The following is a 26596-nucleotide window of genomic DNA, read 5'->3' on the forward strand; positions in this document are numbered from 1 at the left end:
TGCCATCATCTTTGATGTAAAGAAAAAGCCAAACAAATGCCTATATTTTTCCAAGATTTATCTAAAAGATTTTGGTGTTACCATCTGTTGTTGGTGCCTTTGTTTGTTTTTGATTTATAACTGCCTAAATGTTCTAATATTGCAATAAGTTTGTTGATGTTTTCTTAAAGAATTGTGTATGTGTGTGTGTGGGGGGTTACACAGCAATTAAAGTGATCTGATACAAGTGATTCTGAATCTGAGTTTTATTGTCCTACGCATTCAGAATGTAATTGTAAGACTTTTTTTTTTTTTTATCATTTTAAGAACTTTGTTTAAATAGTCCCCCTCTTTGAAATTGACAAGACTTTCAGGAAAATAAAGCTTTACTTTAGTTGGTTAAATGGATTACATAAAGTTGGCTCTGTCTAATGTAACAAAGCTTTAAGACATTTCTTGGCTTATTTAAAAACACCTTTTCTCACCTCATGTTTTAGGTATTTAAATCTAAAATTCACTACCAAAACTTTTAAGCTTGGATCTTTATTACATTTTGCAGCTACATACTTCATGTATGTATTGAATATTTGGGATTACAAAATACACCACATGGAAAAGATCATTTTTCTTTTTAATCTAAAATCGGATTTGATAGAAGAGAGTTAATTCCCCTGACTCATAAGTTTGTTTCTTATTTGGAGGCAAAAGCATCATGAACATCTGCAATATAGAGCAAGACAACCTCAGCCTGCTGAGGCATGGGCATCTAGCTTAAAGGAACCAACACGGGTTGAAAAATAGTCTTTCAGCAGAACAACAATCCCAGATACAAGAGAATGGTTTAATCCATAGAGAACAATCATGAGCCTAATGAAGAATTGCTATCCGTTACCACACATGATTATTTGGTTGACATGCCATCTCATACCTGATTTTGATGGTCACATTTAGAATTTTTTTTTTTTCACATGTATAGCTTGCAGCCACCCTCCAGATAACTTGTAATTGTAACTTTGAGGGCAGATTACTGTACAAAACAAGTAGGTCTGACTATTTTAACTGTTTTGATCATGTTTACGTTTTGAGTTACTAAGGGAAAAAATAGTTACTAACTGACCCAAGAAGAAATATGATTCTCTTAAGTGATCACCCACTGCTGAGGTTAAAGCAGTAATGTGAAGAACATATCCTACTTCACTTTGTCTAAGGGTGGCAAGTCTAGGAGAGCATTCTTGCAGGTTGATTAGGCTGCCATGGATAATGCAGCCGAGCCTATAAAACTTGCTGGGGAGTGTGGTAATTGTAGAAGGGGAAGTAGTTCAGGCCTGGAGTCCCTCATAGGGTGGCTTTGTCTGGCCTCTGCTCCTGCTGCTTCTTCAGCTTGGTTTGTGTGTGGCAGCATAACAGTACTTGGTCATAAAAAAAAAAAAAAAAAGACCAGTCTGGTATTTGCCGCTCTTCTTAATGAATATCTTGGAGAATTATTTTGTGAGTGAGACCTTATTAGGTGATAGCCTGCAGAATTTCCCCTTTCAGATCAATTAGAGGCAAACGGTAGTAACCTGCTTCAAGACGTATCAGCCTGAAACATTTCTGCTAAGAAAATAGAATTAATTTGAATCTATCCTGCTTTATTATGGCTAAAACTGGACGTTCAAATTTAAAATGTTTCAATAAGAAGTGCAGCTTCATGTTTAAGAAAAATAATCTGTTCTACAAAGCTTCCCCCCCCCTACTAATGGCATCCGCTCTTCCAAAACCAACAAAAGCCAAAGGGATTTAAACAAGCAAAACAAGTGGATCCATTTGATCACAAATGATCTTGGATATAAAAAGGGCTTTTAACCAAATATCAGCAGAAAAATAAACACAATCATGCCTTTGAAATTACTCATAGTGTCAAATAAAACATAAATCTGAAACGCATCACACAGGAGGTCCCAGAACGCAGCGTGTGCACTATGCATCTCTGGGTCAGGTGGGGGGGGAGCGCGGGACATTAGTCGTCCGAGTCTGTGTCGTGGCGTCTTCTCTGGCTTTGTGTGGCACCAGCAGGGGCTTTCTTATGGAAGGCAGAGTTACTGCGGGCAGGAGACCCCCTGTCAGAAGTGTCTGTGTCATGCCTATGCCGTCGATGATGGGGGCGGGAAGGCTGTCGCTCGGCCTTTGCTCCCTCCCTTGAATGGCTGTCATGGGGTCTGGCTCCACTCTGACTATGGTATGATGGATTATGATGATGGTGGTCCTTTCTGTGTCTGAAAGGTAAAAGGAAACAATCAATGAGTGGGGCATCCAATAAGACGTAGCACACAGTTGGGCACAAGCGACTGCCTGGTGCTTTATGGGGCAATGCACACAGTAAAGGGTTTGCTTTAAAAGGTCATTCCAATAACTGCACATGTAGAATATATTATTCTCTCACTCCCAAACTTATTTCTCTCACAGGCATTTTAAATCCTAAATACAAAGGAAATGCAAAACAATAAAAAGAAAAAGAAAACTTCAGTATGCAAAATATAGAAGTATCTTAGCGCCCTCAAGTGGTGATGCAGTATTTTGCATTTTGTGTTAAAATCTACAGAAAATTTAGGCAGACAGACCCAAGTAGTGATGAATTAGTTTAGAAAAGAATTAAAAAAAACATGGATATTGTGGTAATAAGCATATACAAAGAAATGCTGCTAATTTTTAAAAACAGGAAGAAAAAAAAAATCAAGACTGAAAAAATATTCAGCTTTGCAGAATAAAAAAACTTTAAAGATCTTTTACAAAAGGCACATTATATATTTTTGAAAATAATGCATAAAGGTTCCTTTAAAAGTCTGGATTTAAAAGTTTGAAGTTTATATAAAAAAATTATTTCAGATCGTTCTTTATTTTAGCTTCTGTATCTCCCCCTAGTGGCCTGAGAAGTGTATTGCTTCTTATTTAAATGGAAGCAGGATTTTTTTTCCCCAGGCAGGAGCTGGAAATCTCCAGCATCAGAGGGCAGGACATGTTTTTCTCTGTTGTATCTGATCACCCTTAGTAAAGCTTTCCTATTAACCACAAAGTCATATTTCAGCATGCCAACACCTTTAACAGAAATGTTAACACTGTGCAAATAAACTACTATAAAAAACTTTTCTAACTAGAATGATTGAAGTAGAATGAAATCAAGGAATTTATAATAATTTTTTACCAGCAGGGTATTCAATGTCTAGGTCTTGTGTATTGCTAAGCAAGAGAAAATTCAGATTACTGCCGATCCAAGAATATTCATCCTCCATAATGATTATAACCCTGACAATAAAATTGACTTTAAAGGAATAGTACACCCAAAACATGATTAGCCTTCATTTTCTACTCACCCCCATGCTGAACAAAACTCTGGAGTACTTTTTTGATATCTCAAATGCATCTGGAGATCTGGGAGGCTTCTTGCTGTCTGCTGACATTCAAATAATGGAGGTCTATGTTGACCGAGACAGAAAGGTCCATAAAAGTCCACAAAAACGTGTCAATATTCCTCCATACTGCTCGTCCAATGTAATCCAAGTGTCCTGAGTGGGTAGCATCCAGAATTTACTCGAAACGAAGTCATTTAGAACGTTATAGAGCCTAAACAGTAGTGTATAGGATTTCCTAATAGCGCCCCCATGCGCGCTCACGATTCTACGGAAGCCGGCAGACCAAACCGGAAGAAAGTGCGCATTCAGCGTCTGCTCTGCCGATAATGCAAGCGTAGAAGAAGAAATGTGCTGTTTACCTGTGCAAAGAAAGAAACAACGAAAGAAAAATGTCTGAGGACTTCAGTGTTGAGGAAGAGCATGAGTTCTTTGCCGAGCTGAATGCGCTGGTTTGGTCTGCCGGCTTCCGTAGAATCGTGAGCGCGCATGGGGGGCGCTATTAGGAAATCCTATACACTACTGTTTAGGCTCTAAAACGTTCTAAATCACTTCGTTTCAAGTAAATTCTGGATGCTACCCACTCAGGACACTTGGATTACATTGGACGAGCAGTATGGAGGAATATTGACACGTTTTTGTGGACTTTTATGGACCTTTCTGCCTCGGGCGCCATAGACCTCCATTATTTGAATGTCAGCAGACAGCAAGAAGCCTCCCAGATCTCCAGATGCATTTGAGATATCAAAAAAGTACTCCAGAGTTTTGTTCAGCATGGGGGTGAGTAGAAAATGAAGGCTAATCATGTTTTGGGTGTACTATTCCTTTAAATTACTTTCAATAACTATTTAAAGCTCAGTTTTTAATCGCTGTATTCACCATTTAGTCGTTTCAGTTTTCTGTAATAGCATCAATAAGCAAGCCACATCTGTCCTCTCCATCCCACTGCCTTAGATGCTATTGCTCAGAGAATAATCAGTTTCCAAGTTTTAAGTTTCTGTCAACAAATACTAATTTACCAGTTTCATGTCTCAAAAGAAGGACAAAGATTTAAAAATTACTCTGGATATTAATACAAAATGTGAGATCAAACTGATTTAGAAAAATTGTGCAATTTAGGTTTATATTTCGTTATCATTTTCAGTAGCAAAAGCAGAATCTGCCCTTCAGATTAGAACATGTTTAGCAGATGTTCAGCAGCAGGTATCAAATAAAGCATTAGACAGAATGTGAATGTGTTTTTCACCTGCTAAAATTAAATGAAGCATTTCAGTCATTTTTGTTTCTGTAAAAAGTAAAGTTTCACATAATTGAAGCCCCATATGTTTAAATGTAAAAGCATTATAATAATAATAATGTAGGCTTTGTAAATAATGCATCAGAGCAAGCCTTTCTACACTGCAAAAAAACAAATTCTAAATAAATTATTCTTATTTTAAAATAAGTGCACTTGTTATTGAATTGAAGAGGTAAGTGAGACAATTTGCCAATGGAGCAAGATAATTTAATTAAAATAAAAAACAATTGCATTGTCTTATTTCAAGTGCATATTATCCAATTATCTTATTTGAAGAGTAAAAATATGCAATCCATTGGTAAATCATCATATTTACATTCTCAAATTAAGGGTAAATACACCTACTCTAAAGCCCCTCTCACACCTTGGTGATTTAGACCACCGTATGCCCGTTGTACAAAAATCTGGTAAAAACGCTTCTATACGGCGATTACGTCAAGAAGTTTTGAGCATGCTCAAAATTTCCCAACGTATGAGAGCGTCTGCCATACGTGGGCCATAAGTTATAGGTATATTATCTGATCGTTGACATATGTTAAGCGTACGTTACTCATAAGTTGTGGCATCTAGCTTATCCAAAACCTATGAGAAACTTGTGCATAACTCATGCTTAACTTATCAAGAACTTACCCCCAATTGTATATGAACGTATCTGACGTGATTCAGACAACCGCTGAACGCGTTTTTAACTTACAGCTACCATTTAATGGCATTGTGGCACCGTTTTGATATAAAATGGGTTCACAGGAGCATCCCAGCAGTGCGTTATCCATAAGATAGGCTGTTGTTGGACATAAGTTCTGGACTCGTTATAAATGTGCAATGCATACGCCCAAAATTGAAAAAAATACATAGAAAGCTCAGCATATAGCAGCGTTTTAGGAGATTCTGGGACGTCAGGCATAACCTGGCTAAATCGGCAAGGTGTGACAGGGTCCTAAGAGATTTTTACTTATTTCTAGATCGTTTTTTTTTTTCAGTGTAATGCTCATGGTAAAATTTGGGTGAAGTTTTGGATTTGATATGTTTGATTATTTTGTGATATTACTGAGAACATGGCACTGCATGACCCAAAGTTTTGAAGGAAATCTCAGTCAAACCTTTTTCTATCATCGGAGGATGAGGAGGACGATGAATCTTGTCTTTTCCTTTTCCTCTTTTTTTCCTTCTTCTTTTTCTCCTTTTTGCTCTTCTTTTCTTTCTTTTTCTTTTTACTCTCATGTATACTGAAATTAAACAGAGGTTATTAAAACCAGGCTCACATTTCATGAGGTCTGGTTAATGCTGAATGAGAGTACAATTCTGCATATTTACCTTTGTTCTGTCTCTTCTTCTTTTGCAGCGCTCTCAGCTGATATTGTTGCCGGTGTTTCTTGACGACTTTCAGTCTTGTGATGCTGCACGACAAGCATAGTTACATTTGTTGCACAGAGGTGTAGATTACAGTAGGAAATCTTGAAACTGAACTCACCGTAAAAATCGGCAGACCCATTTTAGCCGCTTCTTTCTCTTTCTGGGACAGCAACATTTTCCGTGACCCCACACTTCAAACACAAACGGTCAAGAAAAGCAAGCACATAATATTAGTGCTAATTGTATTTGTATTGTATAGCACTACTGAAGCATGAGGTAATTCAGAGAACTTTGCAACCAAATAGGAAGAGCTGGTAAACTGGTAATAATTTATCCAGTGAGGGAAAAAATCCAAAGGAAAATCTAAAGTAAATTAATAGAAATGACAAAAACATAAGTTTTAACTGCAAAAAAAAAAAATCCTACAAGGTTGAGATATGCATTAAGACCCACAATTATTTAGTACCCTATAGAGCATTTATGACATTTGAAAAGTGATTTACACTCTAGGACTGATTAAGACTACTGAGATAGACTCGATTAGCTAGTGTTAGCCAGGACTACAGCTGCAGCATTTGGATGAGCAACCTGATATTTGATCGAAATTACAAACAAAAAAGTATGTAGAACCATAAATGCAGGGAAATGTTATGAAATTATAGTAGGCTGAGTAAGTAAATACTTTAGTTGGATGTTAAATTTTAGTAGAGTCCAAAGCACTACTGTATTTTCCTTCATTGGATCCAAAAACAAGTTTGTGTTTTCCTGCAGTAAATAAGAAGACCCTTGTGATATAAACATAGTGTGTGCATATCATGAACAAATCATCTAATAGACTGTGATAATGCAGTGTACAGCAAATATAAAGTTGGATCATATAGATACTGAATAAATGTGTCCTAAGAATGAAGCCTTGAGTATCCGTACAAATTCTCCAATCAGATAATAATCGGAATTGTTGAGTTGTTTCATCAAGCCACATTATGGACATTAGAGATATACCATATATTTACATTCCTTATTTCAGGCTGCAGTAAAAAACTAAAATCCAGCGAAACCAAGACTGTTTCATGCTGCGGAGACATATTTCATTGTATAGTGTTACCACTGCAGTCTCAATGCCGTGGTGTGGTTGAAACCATCTGGAAAGCACTTACCGGTAAGTCATATTTGCCTTTTATGTACAAACTGCTATACGTTTTCTAAAAACCTTAGGTGAGATGTGGGCTTTTAATTTCTTAAGACCAACTCATCCAGATCAAACTTCTTTAAAAGAGCCAATGTGCTCAGTAGTCAAAAGAAGTCACTTTCAGGTCACATGGATTACAGTGTTTTAACCTTCGACATGATTATCATACATCCCGACCTGAAATGGAGTCCTCACAGTGCTAAGATTCCACATTACTGTAGGAACAATACATTTCAAAGTGAGGAACCAGTGTTTATGAACTAATTCGCAGGATTTGTTTGAACCTGAGTGGAAAATATTTCAACGTTTATACAAGAAAGATTTGCAATTCAGAAGGATTTTGAGATCTTCACTCATAGATTTCCTTTCTAAAATTCCTTTAATTGCTTTCAAGGTGGTAGCAAAAAAAAATGCATTGTTACGCATTCCCTGTATAACAATTTCCGGTTTTATGGATAATCACCTGGAGCTTCCCAAGCCTGATATACGATCCACGCTCCTCTCTTCACCATCAGCCTCTTCCCTTCGACAAACCTCCACGAGATCCTGTCAAAATGTAATAAAACTTAAAACATTTGATCTTGTTGGTCGTAGAAGATTATTTTTACCCCCATTCACCATCTAACTGATGTACCTCTTTGGTAAGGCCAGTTGGTTGCCTCTTTATAATCTTGTGTCCTCTAAATTGAGAATAAAAATGTTAAATTCTGATGCACCACACTTGCAGCATGCAGTACATGTGAGGTCATACATACAGGGCGGCCATCAGAGCCTCTTCTTCGGCGGCTTTCACAGCAGCAAGTTCTTCCTCTTTGGACAAAGCTTTGCCGGATTTTTTGTCTTTTGCATACCATGTCAGATCTTTGCCTTTCTGCCATCGTCCAACCGGGGCCATCAAAGAGTTTCCTGAAAACAAAAGAAGGCTGGGGTGAGTTTAAATGCTCATATTCCAAGGTTTAATTAGACTGAATATTGGATATATATCTGATGATCTGATATTTTCTAGTGTCGGCGAGTACCGACAAATAGGGCACCTACACCATTTTAAAAGCCAAAAGTTTATTCAATTATTGTCACCCATTATAAGTAGGCAATAAAAAGAGCTGCTGGATTCACTTTGTATTAGTCTTCTCTTCCTGCTTCACAAAGGTAGGCAGTAGCTTGACAAAGCCATGATGGCAAATATTTACAAGCAGTATGCAGTTCTTCGTATATAGACACACACATCAATTTCAAACAGATACCCGATACCTGGTTGTGCAGTATCGGCCGAAACCGATACTGCACAACCAGGTATCGGGGCCAAAAAACAATAATATTTTCCAATTGTTTTCTCAAAAAACTGCTTAAGACTATTTTGAGGTAGAAATCGGAAACATTGGTATGAGTTGGTTAGAAGATATAGGAGGGTTTAAAATATATATGGCTAAAAAACAAATACTGGTTCTGTTATATTGTAAATACAGTTCTACATTTCTAGAGTAAGTTTTCTCTGGTTGTGTGGAGCAAAGGTCAAAACAAAGATATTACTTCATATCAACTTCAATTTTATTGTTTAAGAAAAAGAAGAAAAAAAAAGAGTTGCACCCTCTGCCAATTAAACGTTATAAATAACATAAATTGCCTGCTACAGTTGTTTAGAAGAAAATTTCTTAATCCTTAAAAAGAAATAAAAAAAAATTACTTAAATAAATGCAGATAATAAAAAGAACAACAGAAATGATATGATCTGGCAAATAGAGAAACAATAGAAAGAAACCAGAATATTTACAGCTGTAAAACAACAAAGAGTTTTAAAATAAAGATTTGAGCTTTGGTAAATATTCTCACTGACCACATTTTTTTTTCTTTATCCCCGGAAGCTTATCTATTTTGACTGTTTGGATACATTAGGGAATAATTTGTATCTTTGCTATCTAATTTACAAGAAAGCAAATAATGAATCAATGTTCTTATCCAAGACGTGTTAAAAAAAACTCCAAATTCTGATAGAATGACACCTTTATTTACAGATATCTATCTTATTTAGAAATAGAAGTATATCAATATATTACAATAGGTGAAATATATTCTTAAAAATAAATGGGACATTTCGACGATGTTCTGGTTTACTGAGATGCACTTACATGTGTTTCATAAAAATAAGATGACATCAAGTTTGTTTCTTTTTATGTGAAACTCTAAAACGTTTCACCAACACAGTTAATTGTTAAATTTACCATCCGTTTGCTAGAGATAGCCTCTCAACATAAAATGTAGCTATAAGTTGTGCAAGTTTACATTTGCTCTCCTTTATGTGCTACGTCGCTGCTGTAGTCTGGCATGCTGACTAGCTGGGCAGCGGTCAGCATAGACACACTCTTTATGCTCAGAGTGAAAAGCAATGTGAAAGTGGGAACCAACTGTGCCCAGGGAACAAAAATACGTCTGTAAATAGGAAGAAAATAAATTCCATCCAGACTCTACGCAATGAGGGACTCCATATCAAAAGGTATGGGACTGCAGTGGGTGAGGCCAACATGTGCTTATAAGCTGCTATTTTCAGCTATCGTCGCCTCTCGTTAGCTGCCTGGTTAGCTCGGATAAGGTAGGCATTTGAACTCACCCAGATAATTCTCTCTGTGTTTATCGACTTTTACGTCATCCCAGTTGAATTGGTCCTGGCCTCCGCGTAGGCCCCCAGATCTTGAAGAACCAAACATTTTGTTTTAGCAGAATAAAGTCAGAGTTAGAGTAAACAACACGCTCCTAGCGCGCGCAGCTAACGCTAGCAACCTGAACTGCTAGCAACCCGAACAGGCCTTTGACTCATTCATCCGGGGAACCTGTGCGGTGAGTTAACTTCCTAGTATCGACGGGTGCAACAAGTTAAGGGTTGTACTTGGAAACTTTCGCCAATTCGAGCGACTTTTTTTACGTAGCTAAATAACGTGTGGCAAGTTAGCCGCTTTTTTCACGTAGCTATAGTAACGCGTTCAAAGCTTGCGTACAGCCGCTACAAACTACTTCCTGTAAGTCCTTTTTTACATACACAAATCAAAATGGAAATTTCTTAAGTTTTAAAAACAATGCTCGTTGCTTAAAAAAATAAATAAATAATCGAAGAAATATCGAGTTTCCGCGTTTTCTCGCGCGTGATTTTGACGTTGAACGTTGATGTTTTGGTTCGCAGTGATGACGTAGCCAGCACAGTTTTCTCTAATGGCTCTTACAACGAAAGCCCAGGCCAGGGGAGGAAGAAAATCCTCCGGACACGGTCTCAGAGGCTGGAAATAATCTAACCTCCGATGTACCTGAGACATTTTGCCAGGTTATTTTCAGGTAGGAAGGATGATGTTTGTGTTTGTCGCTTCCTTTCATCTAGGATGTCTTTATTATCTGGGAGTGCCATTCATTCCTTGAGGCGGCTTGTTGACATTGCAGACCAGGAAAAGATGGAGCTGGAATGTAGAGGGGTTTCATCGCAGTGGCAAGATAGCTGAGTTTTTTGTACGCGTGGTTGACTTATTAATAACTGGTAACAAGGATGTCGTACAGACAATGAAAAAAAGACTTGTAGCAACACATGTACAGACTGAATTTTTTTCCTTCTCTAACGGTCGCATTATTAATCTGCAACATTCTGCAACCTTACATTTAAATGCATATTAAAAATGTGGGCTTTTCTTGGCCAGAATCAGCTTTATTAGCCAAGTTTTGGTTCTTGAATAAGTATTTTATCTTCAATTTCCATCTCTAACATCATGCCATCATTAGATTAAAATGTAATATTCTGCAAATTCTCTACTAAAGTCGATTCTTTGCAAAAATGTATAAAAATAAAAAATTATACATGCACGCTTATTGTCATATTTTTTTTAACTCTGTTTATCCACGAAATTCTCACAGCTTATTGATCTGTAAAAACAGAAAATTAAAATAGTCAATTTGAGAAAAAATTAAATGCAGATGGATTTAAAACCAAAATGAATGAAATATATAAGACAATATTATCTATTTGCTTTTAGTCAAAGCAGACCATCAGCTCTTATTCCCACTTCTGCCACAATAGTCCAGAATATTAATCATAATATTTATAGGATTTTTGTTTTTTTTTGTATTTCAATTTCAGTAAACTTTTAAACTCTGAATATAGTAGTAGTGTTTAGTTTATTTTTGAGCAGGATTTTGATGAGATTTGTATTTTACCCAGTAATTATTTAAAGCTGCCATCATCCTCCTCATTATGGTTTGTTGTAAATTCCCATGGTAGAAACAGTCTATCATCTTTTCTAGTAAGTCAGTTTTTGAAAGTACCATAATACTTTATGACTTTTAACCCTGAGTCAAAGTGCATTTTCATAGTGCAGTCGTGAGACTTTTGTATCTGGATTGTTATTCAGAACAGACTGTCGACACTCATGACTGCATAGGAGATAACATTTTAGCTGCAAAATCATCTTTGTTTAGGGGGAACTAATTAGCGCTGCAAGGCTGCTCTAAGATCATTATTCTCTACGTTTATTTTTTTTGCATCAAAAGAGTTTCTTTGTTTAATTTCTGATTCCTGAAAATCTGCTTTTTCACATTTAAACCAAGTCTTTTAGCCAATGAAACTGCAGGTCAGTGTGTGAATAAAGGAGAATCCTGGTATATGCATGTGCCAAATATTGTAAAGCCTTATTTAATGCATTATTTATCTCAAAATCTAGAAATAATTAGTAATTTTATAATCAAAATGTCTTTTAGTTTGTAATTTTGACTAGAGTTTTAAGCACCTTATGCTGCTCCTGTGATTTAACTTAACTCTGGTAAACTCCAGTCACATGAGGGATGCTGCATGGGGTTAGGATCAGTTATGGTGCTGTTTCCAATAAGTGTCAGCACATGCTGCTTGTAGTGCCATGTGACTTTCATTTGTCTTCATGCATCTTCCTATTAAGGAGAAATGGCAGATTATCTCAAAATGAACGTCTCTGCAAGTCACAAGGAGCCACACTACCACATAACAGTTATGACATTGTTAACTGCAGTTACTGAGATTTTATTGTAAATAAGCCCTGAAGCTATCTGCCTGGTTTTATTATTAATAGATACAGGGTGAAATATGAAGGTCTTTCAAATTGGGCTTGGTTAATTCATTTTAGCCAATTCAGTGTTAAAATTCTAGGGCTGAACAATTAATCAGATTAATCAATTATTGAAATAATCATTAACTAATTTAGTAATTTAGTAATCGATTATTCGTTAACTGGAGTGTAGACACTCTAAAACATGCCTTTAGCTGACAGAGCAACCCACTTAGTGCATTAATTATATTAAAATTGTAAAAAAAAAAATGTGTAAACATTTTGAATTTAAGATAAAAAATCTTTTTCATCTATCTGTATAGTCTATCCAGAACTCTTTAGGTGGAAATGTTTTAGTTTCACCTGGTTTAATTTAGTAAAAAATCTTCTGGGAACCTTTGGCTATCCAATTATTATTCGATTACTAAAAAAATTATTTGACAGATTCATTAATTTGCAAAATATCATTAGTTGCAGCCCTAAAACGTTCCTTGATAAAGTGACTGAATATGTAAATTTTGTTACTCATTTATTTGTTTAAATATTAACCTTGCCATGATCAAAAACAATTCACAATAAATGCAATTCTGCAGGTCATTAAAAAAACATGATTTTGTTTAGAATTGTTCAAAATAGAGAACACCATGCTCTATTTTTTTCTTCTGGAAATCCAAATTGCTTATAGTTAGTTGTACTTTGATCTTCTGAAGTTATATAATCATCCAAAAAGGGGAAAAAAAATCATACACATGCCCAGGTCTTGTTTGTAATTCACCAAGCATCTTAGGATAGATGGATAGATGTTCTCCATAAGCAGAAGTGATAGTATGAATGCAGTCCTATTAGTGCATATCAGTTGTTTAGGTGCGTTCAGTAAAGTTTTTTACAGTAATTTTATTTAACTCAAAAACTCATTGTTCATTACTGGCAGGTAGGGATGTCTCTGTCCAACATTAGCCGAAAAACAAGTATCGGCTTGCATCTAAAAGCTCTGATATTAGCAAGTTAATAGAAACATTCATCATAGATCTATCCAATTCTTTCTGATGTGTTTGTATCATTGGTTAATAAAACATGGATCAGATGTTTTTATACTTTGGTTGACTGTTTTCTAATGGATGTAAATCCTTTGATCAAGCCTTTTCTTCCATTCCCCGCTTAAATAAGTAATGAAAGTATGTATGATTTGTGTTTATATTGTATAGGATCAATATCAGTATCACATATGAAATGGAAAAGTTGTACGGAGAGATCCCCACTTTCAGGTTGATTTATTTAAAGCATTTATTTCTAATAACTCTGGTGATAATAGCAGACAGTGCATATACTGCCAGAAAAAGCAGAATTATCATCATAATAAAGCTTGTCACAAGAGGGAGGCATCAAGAGCTCGAAAAGCTAAAAGAAAATGCTACGCTGACTTTGGACTTGATGTGACATTGCACCATTAGATGAAAAGTCACAAAGGATTTTGAGCCTCTTTGCTCTTCTTCTAGAGTCTGGAACTTTCATTTAAACGATGAATTTAGGCAACTCAGTCAAGAGTCCAGTCTCATTCTTCGTATTCCATCTGATTGTAACTTGGTTATGGGTCTGTGATATTGCTGATACCCATATACGTCTTTTTCTTATCAGTCAATATTAATAGTTATTGATACGTTTCTTGCTGTACCTATTCTATATAAGGAGAAGGGGAAAGGGAAGAATTTAAATTGGTACCACATTTAATCCTAACTTTTGAAAAAAATCAGTCCCTACCACCAACCTGGCTTAGCTTGGCCATGAGGGTTACAAGGCTGAAAAAATTCCTCTGTCTGCAATCCCCCACAATGCAATGGGATTCTGGGTTGGCTGTTTTTTCTATTGGTATTGATCACTTTTACAAAATATATTAATATTGTTTTATTGCTCAGCCCTAAACTTGATGAAGTCTCACTTTCCAAGTCATGCATAATTTCTAATTTAATTATCCATTTTATATCACCATCAAATCTCCAGTCCTTTCTGTTCTTTCTCTATTTTTTTAAAGTAATTATTGACAAACTTGTAATTGGTGATAATTATGTGATGTAAAGGCTTGAAATAAGTCACTCAATGTGAAAGTGAATCCTCTACTCAGCTCAATCACTTGTTGCTAGGCACTGGGTTAAAGTGATAGCAACGCCCTCTTGCTTTCTCCTCCCCTTCAGTTTCAGCTTTCAGGCTGTTTTTTCCTAATCAAACTCTCACCATTTACTTCAGCTCCTCACCTGCTCTTCCTCTCTGTGTCTCGGTAAAAAGGTAAGGAGAAAAACATCAGGGCCCCCTCTAATCTTTGTTAGAGCATGTGAGATAGCCTGGCCAAGTGGCTGAAGAAGGCAGTAGGCAGATGTCCAATGTAGCAGGTGGTTTATTTACATTGCAAAACAAGGGTGCAAAAAAAAAAAAGTATTTACAAAAGAAATTTCCAAAAAAAAATAACTCAGAGGTTTAACATGGCTCAACAGAACATTAACTGAACTTAAATCAACCATAAATAATGTCAAGTGCACCCAGCTACACTGACCTGGTTCCTCTCCCTTCTGAACCTCAAACAGCTCTGTCTTATACCTGTTTGGTCTGAAACACAAAATGGCCTCCAATGGACTCTTCCATTAACAAATGTGGCTGCTCCATTTACTCTCTACCTAGCTTGGTGTTACATTCTATAACTTTAAGCAAAATGTTCTGAATAAACACCATACAAATATCTACATCTAAATGTAACATTGGCAAGGATTTTAAATAGTTAACAAAATGTAAAAGGATTTTCATCCCCCCCTCTTCCTCTGGTATCTTCCTGTGACCACAGCTCTACACAGGAGTCTCTAATTGCAGGAAGTGAGGTCACACTTCCTCCTGAAAGACAGGTAAGGTAAGTTCACCAAAATAAAACAAAAGTTACATAATCAAACAAAACCTTGAAAAGTTATCACCTGATTTAAACCAAGATGTTTACTAAATTATCTGTAAAAATGCAAACATAAACAAACCCGGGATAGTAAATGAATGCAAACTACAGAATAAAGAGATGGTTAAATCAAGCAAACAAAATAAATGTATAAACGGAGACAAATGGTGTTCTCACCCACTTTGTCACAGAGCAGTCTGAAAACAGTCATCAGTATCTGAGTAGATGTAGAAAAGGTGTTAATATTTGAGTCAAAATTTATTCTTGGCTTAAAAACTAGAATGTTGCTGTATAATTTCACTTTGAGTAGTTTTAAATTGGTTTGTCTGGAATCCATGATTTTAAAAAAAAGCACAGCTTCTCCTTTAGCTTTGCGTAGTTCAGCATTTTTTTGGTATCACTTTTAAGAACAAGAATTTCCAGTTATTGCTTTAGTGACACTGTGGCTCTCTAAGGAGGCAACTGTCTCTTTTCCTGTGAGGGTTAAACCACAGCCTTGTTTTTCTCTTTAGTTTCACACCGTAGTTTTATAATAGGAAACATTTATGATGTTTTTTTGATGTTTTTTTTTTTTACTGAGACAGATGTTGTCTTTGTGATGAGTCATGCTTCCTGCTCCACCTAAAGAGTCAATTAACGAGCTCCAGTCTTTTTCTCCTCTTGTCTTTCAGCTATGGCTGGACCAAGGCCTGTGGTGTTTAGTGGCCCGTCCGGGGCAGGAAAAAGCACTCTGCTGAAGAAACTCATCAAAGAACATGACAATGTGTTTGGCTTCAGTGTCTCCCGTAAGTGTGGCAGGCGGTAACTTCAACCATAAAAAGAAAAACTAATGTTTCAGGCAGTAATTGAATTAGGATTTCAGGATTTTTATCTGTATTAAAATCAAAGTGCATCACGAGTTGTATGTAGCCGATTGTCTTTAATTAAGTCAATCGTCTTCTTGATTGGTATTCTGCGTCTTTCTTTTGATATAGGCTTGGTATCAAAAATAGGTACTGAACAATACATTTTTGAAACATTTCAGGAGAATTTAAAGGTTAAAACTCATCACAATTGATTCTAAGTGCCCAACCTTAATCTTAACTTATCAATGTGTGTTATTCTATTATATATCTGTTTCTAATTATGTGGTAGTACTGTGTTCTGTTATACCATAGCAACATTTAAAACTTCTTTTTATGTTTTTGTTTTGTTTAGGATGGGCTTAACTCTTCTAATTTGCTCGACAACTGATATGATACATATAAAAATCTGAGACCTAAATAAATACATAATTTACAGAATCTTCTGTAATTGTTGATAAACTGCTTGCTTAAAGCTCTGGAGAATGTAACACCCGAGTCATTTTGTCTCCTAGATACAACAAGAAACCCTCGCCCTGGAGAAGAGAACGGCAGAGGTAAAACATATCTCGTATTCTCTTTTAAAAAGAGCTTTCCAACCACTGTCTAGTTTCTTCTAAACCTATTCCCTCTATACTTAAATCGTTGGTTTATAGATTACCATTATGTTACACGGGAGACGATGCAGGCAGCCATAGACAACGGCGAGTTCATCGAAAACGCAGAGTTTTCTGGAAATCTGTACGGCACAAGCAAAGCTGCTGTCCAAGCTGTTCAGGCCAAAAACCTCATCTGTATACTGGACATCGACATGCAGGGTGTGAAGAACATTAAGAAGACGGACCTCAACCCTATTTACATCTCCATCCAGCCGCCATCCATGGACATCCTAGTGAGCACAACTGAAATCCATGCAACCAGTTTATCTCTGAGTTTTCCTACAAATAACCTGTATTGTTGGAATCAACAGGAGAAACGACTAAGAGACAGAAAAACTGAGTCGGAGGAGAGCCTGCAGAAGCGTTTAAATGCAGCCAGGGTGGACATGGAGTTCAGTAAGGAGTTCTCCTTGATTCTAAAAGCACTGAAATAAAATTCAACAAGCATGTTTAAAGGCTAAAGCTTCTTTTTTGATTTCTCCAATTTAGGCAAAGAACCTGGCATGTTTGATGTCGTTATCGTCAATGACAATTTAGACGATGCTTATGGAAGGTTAAAACAGACTCTTCTTGAGGTGAGTTACCTTTGCAGCCCTCGTTTTCAAACATTAAAGAAGTTAAAGATAAGTTAAGAGCTGCTGTATGATGCTGATTCTAGACACTAGAGGCAGATGAGGCTACACAGGTAAAAAAAAAAAAAGGTCAAAGCACGTGTTTGCAAATTAGAAGACATCTAATAGTGTTAATGGGTTCCACTTACTTCAGCTCTCATATGGGCATGTAGAAACAAGTAGAGGCTCACTGATAACTGCAGAACAAGCATAGATAATTATTAAAGGGAACTGATGAGAAAATGGGCATCGTGTTACTAGCTTACCCAGTCGAAGACTTTACTCACCTTTTCTTTCTAAAATAGCTCAAACTCTTTCAGACTGGATGGAGAATATCTATAAACATCAAAGTCTTGCTTCAGATTCTTGATTGGATTTAGGTCTGGACTTTGACTAGGCCATTCTAAAACTTGGATATACGTTCTCCCACTGTATTTTAAGGGTTGTTGTACTGCTGAAAGGTTAAGAATGGATCTATAAGTTAAACTGACAGATATAAACTTTGGAATTTTCAATCACAATTCAGGGTTTCCTTCAAACTCTTGATAAATTGGCCAGCATTTGGAACCTCAGTATTTTACTTTATTTATCATGTCTGGTTAAGTATCGGCAGAAAAAAAAAATAAGAAGAATGAAAAGTTTTTTTTTCATTACATAAATGAAACCTTCTAGTTTCTGTTTTGTTTTTATTTTTTTCACTTGGTTTTGTATTTAGTTGATGATCATTGGTTTTGGTCTTGCAGATAGCAATTTTAGTCCAACTCCATCATTTTTGAGTGACTGAACGACTTAATGATATAAAGGAAATAAAAAAGAGGCATCTGACATTTTCACACATGGAGCATTTTGCCTCTAGATCCTCTTATCTGTGGATTTTAAACTGATCTGAAGGCTATTGAAACAAGTTCTTGTCCATCATTAAAATGTTTATATTTTCAAACTTAAGTTAAGGCAGTGCTAATTCTAAAAGAAAATTCAGAATATCCCAGTTCAGAACTTGCTGTTTTTTTTTTTTCCGAATGGTCTGGAAAGGTTTGAAATTTGGAGATTGAGATATTGCAGGAACCCTGCAGGGCATGGATGTTTGTTTTTATACTGATACAGGCTTGTTGTTCTCTCTGTAGGAAATTAACAAGGTCAATAAAGCAAAGACATCATAGAAGACAGCACAGCACGGCGCCTCATCCATCCACTCCCCATGAAAGCCAAGACCACTACTACTACATAGTACATTCCCTCAGATTATGGTCTGTTAAACTCAGACGGCATAAATTAGTCAATCTACAAACATGTATTTAGATGGAGTTGGTCAACTAGTGTATTTTTGTTTTATTTTTAATAGCCATTTATTTTTTATTCTTTATGTTTAAAGAGAATATACTCCAATGAATTTTACTTGAAATGTGACTTGCACCTTGTGGAGAAGGATTTTCATCAGACAGAGTGAATGTCTGCCCTCTTGATCACTCACCATGCCAGAGTAGCAGCAAACGGGGAGCGGCAGGATGCATTCCATCATGTGGACTAACTGGTCTGTGATGTGGACTGCTTTGGTGGGCTTTTTAAATTCTTTTCCATCTCTGGTTGTTTACTTTCAGGGGGTACATGCAAGTCAGCCATGCTTAATGAAACATTACATTTATTCCAGACTTGGTAAAGCTTTTTATATTATGTTTTTTTTCCTATGTATATGTTAACAGAATATCTCAGTTTTATTTGGATTATGTTGCACTCGAGTGAGTGAAGTCCAATTTTTTCTTAATTACTTTATCACTGTCATTCGTTTTCGTTTTTATGTTATCGGGGGTCGGGGGTGGGGTATTTGGCTATTTTAAAATTGTAGTTTTATAAAACATTTATATTATTGTGTAACTTGCTCATATTGTAGCTTTACATGTATTGTGAAATGACATTCAGAGGACTTAAAAAGATCTGCAGGACAAAATAATGTTTAGAGTTGTAAATGTTCCCTCAAACAAAAAGCACAGCAAATCTATTTTTACATATGTAATTAAGGAAATCTATGGTGTGTTTGTAAACTGGTTTCCCAGCCACACCTTAAACGGTGAAGCTATGAGTCGCACCTTGTAAAATCCATTCATTTACCATGAATTATATATTCCTGATATTGTTGTTCATTGAAGCAATACGTCCTCTGAAATAGCATGTTACATGTTTAAAACTTCAATTAAAATGTTACAAAGGTCCTTATTTGTGTAGTCTGTTGTGTATGACTGTGACTGATAACTAATAAAAATGGACAATACCATTTCACAACATAGGGTAAATATAAGCATCTATGGTGAGGGTTAAAGTTTGCAGTCAATGAAAACAAAGCTGGGTTTGTATTAACATGTTTCCCAAGATCCGTTAAAAAATATCTTAGGAAATATGTTATAAGGGTAGCAATGAGGACTACTGACTGGACAGGTGTCCTTTGAAATCTTCCATCGGTTACTTATGGTGCTGTAGGCAATAGGATGATTGCAGCTTGGGAGAGCTACAGCTGAAGTCTGGTGTTTTTTTTTTTTATCTTTATGTTCAGGACTGGCTTAAAATAAGGAATAGAACAGTTGAACACATGTCCTGCATACACCTGTGTGTTGTGAGTAGGGCTGCAACAACGAATCGATAAAATCGATAAAAATCGACTTTTAAAAGCGTTGGCAACGAATTTCATCATCGAATAGTTGTGTCGCGCGATTATTGCGTCATCCGCCGCGCCGTCATCGCTGCCTCTTGACTGAAAGAGGAAGAAAAAAAAATATGGCAGAGCGAGTCAGCGCTGCAGGTGCAGTGTTACCAACTCAGCGACTTTTCAGACCCCTCCAGCGACTATTTTTCAAAAAAGCGACTAGCGACAAATCTGGCGACTTTTTTCGGTGTCACTGGCGGCTTTTGGAGACTCTTACGTGAAAGCATGTATCGTTCCTACTCTGCCGTGGGGCGCATCCCCCCGCTCCCGCAGGAGTCCCTCTCAGCTGCAGTCAGAGCCGCAGTGTCCAGACTGCAAATGAAGCGCGCATGCACCGGGATTGACGGCGCAAATTGATCACAATAATTAAAATAGCCTGCGCTTTGTAAAGCGAAAAAAGTGATAACATGCAACTTTTTTCAAAAGAAATTAACATGGCACGGAACCACCATGTTTGTTTGGTTTCAAAGTGGGGAAACGTAACGTTAGTTTCTCAGGTAGCTCATCCGATGCTTTCCTTACCGTGATAAGGTTGGCTACTTATTTTACTTTTAATTTCATTTCAATTAGCTTAAGCAGCGTTTGTATTTACTTTATAAATAAATTAACTTGCAAATTATGAGGGCAAGGCTTTTAAAGTTTAAATCTTCTGGCGAAGATAAAGTAAAGAAGATCCTGCAATTTATGGAAGTAAAGCAGAATAAAATCCAGCAAGATCAGTAATATGTCAATTAATTATCTGCCACATTCCCATGTAAATATCTGTCTTTGGAGGATGTGTTTTTTTAGCACCCCTAGTTCTCTCATTTTTATTCCAAATACAATTTATAATTTGAATCACAGGGCTATTTTTATCTCTATGGTTCAGTATTTTCTCAAGTAGCAACTTTAACTGCTATACTTTCCTGTCTTAAAAGGCAGAACTCTTCTAGTCTAAAAAAACTCATTAGTTGAAATGGGGGGGCCTATTGTTTGAACCCCTTAGGGGCTTTTAAAAACAAAAATGTCTTTTTTTGCGCTTTATGAAACAAAGTAGCCTATATTTTGTGGATGTACAGCTACATTTCTCATGTAAGTTTGCGTAGTTTTAACACAAACATTTATTTTTCATATTGCACCAGTACAGTTAATGAGCAACCTGTACTTGTGTGCTTGTTTGTTCTGTCTAAAATGTTTATTTTGGAATAAAGAGCTTAATATAAAAAATATTTTTTGTCAGATTCATCGATTAATCGAAAAAATAATCGTCCGATTCATCGATTTTTTAAAATAATCGTTAGTTGCAGCCCTAGTTGTGAGGCATAAAGCACTGCCTCTGTTTTGTGAATTACAACCTGTGTAAAACCTCTGCTTTACATTTCTTTCGAAGTACCCCTGTTTGCGCACCCTTTTTAAACTATGGTACATTTTTTTCTGTGCTGAGATTTTCTCTTAATCATTCTGAATACAGCCACCTTCTTTAGAATTGACCTATTTGTTAAAGCCTCCTTTTCGAGACTAACGCTGTCAGCTCGACTACTGTGTACTTGTCATCCTGCTTTTATCCAGGATTGGGTCGATGGGGCAGCAGTTTCAGCAGAGACTGGGGAAAGCCGAGGCACTCCCATGCCAGCTGAGAGGCATAGTCCCTCCAGTCCTGGGTCCTCCCTCGGGCCTCCTCCCGTTTGGATGTGCCTTCGCAGATCATGGGGCATCCGACAAAGATGCCAGAGCCACCATAGCTGACTCTCTGTGTGGAGGAGAAGCAGCTCTTCTCCTATCCTTTCCTGGATGTTTTAGAGAGACCCCAGCCACACAGAGGAGAAAGCTAATTTCAGCCTCTTGTATCTCGTTCTTTTGGTCACGATTCATGACCATAGGTGAGTGTAGGCCGACCCGTAGATTGAGAGCTTTGCCTTTTCCCTCTCTTCACCCATACAGACCTGTGCAGCGTCTGCATTATAGCGGCACAGAACCGCCTATCAATCTGCTCCATTCTTCCCTCACTCATAAACCTATTGACTTACTGGTTCCCCAGTGATTGCTTTGGTCACAACATAGTTATAATACCAGAAGATAACTGTAAAAAAGGTATTTTATTAGTTTTATGTATTATAATTCTCTTAGAATAAAGACTATAGCAATAATTATCAGGAATGTATCCCTGAAGTATTGATCCATCCCTATAATTATTCTAGTAAATGTTTGAATTTCAATTCCTAAAATGAATATCTGAAATACCTATTACCTGACATGCATAATTCACTCAGTTTAACCCAAACCCATAGCTATTTATAAAGGAATAATAGAAGAAGCAGGTTATTTTGGGAGTTTTCTGTACATTTATTTAACACTGTGCTCAACCTAATTTTCCTCTCGAAAACTACACATGAACATTTCAAACAATAACAATCCGTCGGAGCCATAATATAACAGCATACATAGTCCATACCAATTACATGGTACCTTATACCAACACAAGCACTGCAACATTTGTAAAGAACGTAGTAAAGTCCTTGAATTTAACATTTTCACTTAAATACAAGATGATTCTGTTGAACACATTTGCTGTAGAAAGCAAATACATGCAGTCACTCGTGTAAATATGTCACTGACACACAAAACTCCCCTGTGAGTTTGCATGCAACTGCAAATCATTGAAAGGCAGGAAAAGGGCTAAGAAGCGTGGTAAAACAAGAGCTAATGATAGAGTATGGGGGGGGACTTATGGTTCAGGTAAAGTGTACTTGTAGTGCAAAACAGGTTGTAGTGCACTCCAGTGTTACTACTGCTTACCAAGGAATCATTCATACATCAAGGCAAAAGTTTCTAGAATTTAATGGCACACCACTGGTTTAACCTAACAGTAATACAGAAAGCCAAAGTCTATGCCATGTTATACATACTTTCTCCTTCAAAAATTCAAGAAAGTTTCTGCAAGAAAAAAAGAGCTGTGGTAGTCATTTTACTGCTTGGATAAGTTCCTTTTGCAGAGATGATGATTTTCATGGTGGCACATCTATGAAAACGACCATCAAACTGATGAACGACAAAAGGTTTCTTCATAGAGCTCTGTCCACTTTATTCATGCTGCATGTCACACATCACAAAAAATACAGACAGAGCTGAAACCTGCTTACAGTGACATGTTTATCTCTACAGTTTACAGTTTCCACATTCCCTAGCCTATAGAAAACGCTGAATCCCACAAAAACAACTGAGGATCAGACTATTTTCTGACTGGCTGCTTCAATATGGAATGGTTGCTTTTTTTTATGTAGCAGATATATTTTTTTAGATTATTTTAATAATGTAAGTAGAAATGAATCCATTTAAGACTAATGATTTGTGTTGCGAATTAAAAGTTGTTTATTGGTTTTGAAAGGGTTTCTCTTTAATTTGGAGAGTGACAGGCTTTCCGACTGATGTGTAACCGTAGGTTTGGGTGGACACCTTAGTTTTAAAGCTCTGCTGCCCACCCTCCACTCTCTGTACCTCAGTGCAGTAAGAGGGCTGCACCTCCAGCTTGGCGTGGCTCACTTGGATTGGGACTTGTCTCTCCATCCTGGTTCGAGCTCCGCTGGTTTGTGGGGAGACAGATGGAAAAAGACCGCTTGATAGATGCTCCCTGAAGCGGCCGAAGAGGCCCCTTCTCTGCCTTGGAAAAACTTCCGGCCGCCCCACATGGAGAAGCACCGGCTGTCCTACTTGGGACCCCCCAATCTCCCTCTGGAGGACAGAGACCTCACAAGGCTTCTCGTCAGAGACGCGTAAGCTGTCGGAGGAGCCGTAGGTTTCTCCCTCTCCTGGGATGTAATCCTCCAAGTCCTCCAGATTTATAATACGATCCCCTTGTTTCAGATCCACTGGTTCATTCCTCTTACTGTCATCATCATCCGGTTCAAAGATAACAGTTTGTTGATCATCCAGGTCATCGATATCTTCAGCAAGCGTTGCGATGTTTGGCAGTTCATATGGTTCTCTCGATGCAGAGCCAGAGGCAGTCTGAGGCTCCTCTTCCTCCCAGGAGACGGTCTGGCTGCTGATCTCGTCTTTAAGATGTTCCTGTTTCTGTTCCACCAGCTTGTTGTTTGAGTTGTTAACATTCAGGTTGTCCAGAGGAGACCTCTTGGGACGGGAGGGGGTTGCTGCACGATCTGAGCCTGCAGGTGAGATCCCTCTTCTTCTGGACAGTCTGGGAGACTTATTGACCTTATACTCAATGACTTCCTCCACTTCAACCCACCTGGGCTTGCTTTCTGCTGCCCTGGCTCCAGCCCCCTCAGGATCAGTGACATAGAGGGTTGGGATGGTGGTCTTTCTCTGGGTCGGCATCCTTCTTGGCCTGGTTGCAGGTAGTTCAGGGGTGGAAGTTTCTGAACGGTGGGCTCCAGTAACACTCAAGCCTGGAGATCTGTGTCTCCTCATGCGTGGGTTTTTCACAACAGTGGTAATCGTCTCCTCGCTGTGATAAATAAATGAAAGCATTAGAAGAGGTACTACAAAACTTTGCAAAAAACACACTGATGATTGGAACTAAAAGGCTTTAAATAGCTACTCCATCTTCAAGATAAGAATTCAGGCATTTGTATGAAAGCAGTCAAACTCACGTTTGATACAGTTTATTGCTGAGAGAACATGTCTAGTTCAGTTTTTCTATTTGTTTTCTGTCATAGAACAAAATACAATCAAGACAAAACTCACCATCCTAAAAACAAGCTTCTGTGCCCATATGTAGCTCTATATTTCACAAGGCAAAAGCAACTAATCTGCCCTTTTTTTGCTTATTTGCATTTTTTTCTTCTTCCCTCCTTCAGAGGTAGTTTCTTACATTTTGTACAGCTGCAGCATAATGTTAAAGCCTTATTTTAGAGCATTGCAAGGACATATTTTGATAAGAGGAAGAACATGAAGTTATCTTGTCATCTACCTAAACTAGATTTTCCAAATAATGTTTAATAATGCTGTCTGCTCAGGTTAATTTATGTGTCTGTTGCAATGTCATCAACCTAAATATACACAGCTGAATCAGCAAGGGAATTTTATTTCTGTTTTTTTTTTTCAAATGTGGTAATCTAAATACTGTATAAAAATATATGCTTTCAATATTTTCCATGAGACAAATACATACGACTCTATAATAGATTAAGTTGCTGTGTAAATAAGACCTAAATGTTTACCTGCCCTTTTATTTAGTTGCACAAGTCATACTAAGCAGCAGGGATCCCAGTTTAAAGGAACAAACTAGCCCCTCCTTTTCTCATCTCCATGATAAAATCATTTAGTGCACAGACTTTAAATACTACACAATCTATAGAAAGGCATACACACAGAAAAAATCTCTATTTTAGTCTTAAAAAGAAAACACTCTACAGCTGAATAAAACTTTAGCTCTCAAACAAAAACATCATTTTTATTAAGAAGATAATAAAACTAACTTTCTTAGAGGACAACTGTGTATTCTGAAGCCCCATCTTGTGGCTCTTCAGCAACTTCATAGGAACTCCCAATAACCAACATAAATGCTATAGAAACTAGACATGGTTTATATATAGAAGAGCTAGATTATTTACAGACATTTCCCAACGAAATGTTACTGATTTTACAAATAATAATTTTCTTAATCTGATTTTGCATCACAAATAAACTATATCTTTTTCACTTTTCTAAGTGATGAGTTGCTTTTTTTTGCAGCCCCTGAACAACTTTGATTAGTAAAAGAGAGAAAAAAATGTTTTCTCTGTAAACTCCTCTATGTAACAAAATGCACAGAGGGAAAAAATTTTCCTGATCACACTTACATGATGATGGTCTTCTTCGGTAGTTTAGTCTCCTGTTCGGTAACTAAAAAAAAAAAAAACATCAATAACTGAGTGAGCACCACCTAAAGTAGTTGCTATGTAGTTGAAATGTTGAAAAGAATAAATAATAGGCTCTGCCTAAACTCATTTAAAGTAGTAAAAAGCAAAGTGATGATGAAAAGGCAGGCAGAGAAACCGTACCTTCAATGGTGATGCCCTGCTCCCCAGTACGGGCCACAGCAGAAGGAACTACTAAATCAGCAGCACACTTGGCACTGCCTAGGCGGTTTGACAGCTGGCAATAGAAGGAAAATATATTTAGAGTTCTAAATATGACTTTCTACTGCTTATTGGTATTAGATAGCTTCAAATAAAGTTCTTAGGAGTAGAAATTAAAAAAAATATTACAATCAAATCTGCCCTTAGAGACCCTCAATGAACCCAGCAGACTTAATCAATAAGTTATTCCAGCAAAACCTTCTCTGGTAAAGGAGGTTTTAAACATGATCTAAATCTAAAGATGAACTCGATAGAAAAATGTAAATGCACATACCTATTAATAACAAAAACAACTCAAAGTTTTGTCTTTTTTTACACTAAATGTCCAAAAAACAAAACAAAACTATAAACATAAAAACAGCAGGAGAGCTAGTTTACCTCACACTCGTAGTGTCCAAGGTCTCTCTCAGTCAGGTTTTTTATAATCAGAACTACAACCCCGCTACGGAGCTCACTGTAGGTTTGATACTTCTCCTGGTCAGTCAATAATCGTCCATCTTTGAACCACCTTTAACAAGTACAGAAAGATGACCATGCGAAATGTAGTTA

General features: G+C 37.0%; 3 protein-coding genes across 18 annotated transcripts in view; 1 reads left to right on the forward strand and 2 right to left on the reverse strand.

Moving 5' to 3' along the window:
- Positions 1-806: 806 nt before the first annotated feature.
- On the reverse strand, positions 807-10077 carry cunh1orf35 (chromosome unknown C1orf35 homolog). Its single transcript, XM_038301603.1, has 8 exons — positions 9810-10077; positions 7960-8110; positions 7839-7884; positions 7668-7750; positions 6134-6206; positions 5977-6059; positions 5763-5888; positions 807-2234 (listed from the first exon to the last, which is right to left on the reverse strand). The coding sequence occupies exons 1-8, from the start codon at positions 9904-9906 to the stop codon at positions 1979-1981; spliced, it is 915 nt and encodes a 304-aa protein (XP_038157531.1). The 5' UTR covers positions 9907-10077; the 3' UTR covers positions 807-1978.
- A 290-nt stretch (positions 10078-10367) lies between these two features.
- On the forward strand, positions 10368-19504 carry guk1a (guanylate kinase 1a). Its single transcript, XM_038301604.1, has 7 exons — positions 10368-10525; positions 15853-15966; positions 16539-16580; positions 16680-16915; positions 16994-17078; positions 17172-17257; positions 18418-19504. Exons 1-7 carry the CDS (start codon positions 10492-10494, stop codon positions 18451-18453), a joined length of 633 nt encoding a protein of 210 aa, XP_038157532.1. The 5' UTR covers positions 10368-10491; the 3' UTR covers positions 18454-19504.
- A 2782-nt stretch (positions 19505-22286) lies between these two features.
- Positions 22287-26596, reverse strand: part of obscnb (obscurin, cytoskeletal calmodulin and titin-interacting RhoGEF b) — a 93119-nt gene continuing 88809 nt past the window's right edge. For all 16 annotated transcript variants that reach the window (XM_038301540.1, XM_038301541.1, XM_038301551.1 and 13 more), the window contains 4 exons: positions 26426-26555; positions 25970-26063; positions 25769-25811; positions 22287-24432 (listed from right to left, as the gene is read on the reverse strand). In XM_038301540.1, the coding sequence (XP_038157468.1) occupies positions 23337-24432; positions 25769-25811; positions 25970-26063; positions 26426-26555 (1363 nt within the window). In that variant the 3' untranslated portion in view covers positions 22287-23336. The remainder of the gene's footprint in view (positions 24433-25768; positions 25812-25969; positions 26064-26425; positions 26556-26596) is intronic.

The sequence above is a fragment of the Cyprinodon tularosa genome, unplaced genomic scaffold (assembly GCF_016077235.1).
Source record: "Cyprinodon tularosa strain WSP-4 unplaced genomic scaffold, ASM1607723v1 ctg47, whole genome shotgun sequence".
Classification (NCBI taxonomy): Eukaryota; Metazoa; Chordata; class Actinopteri; order Cyprinodontiformes; family Cyprinodontidae; genus Cyprinodon; species Cyprinodon tularosa.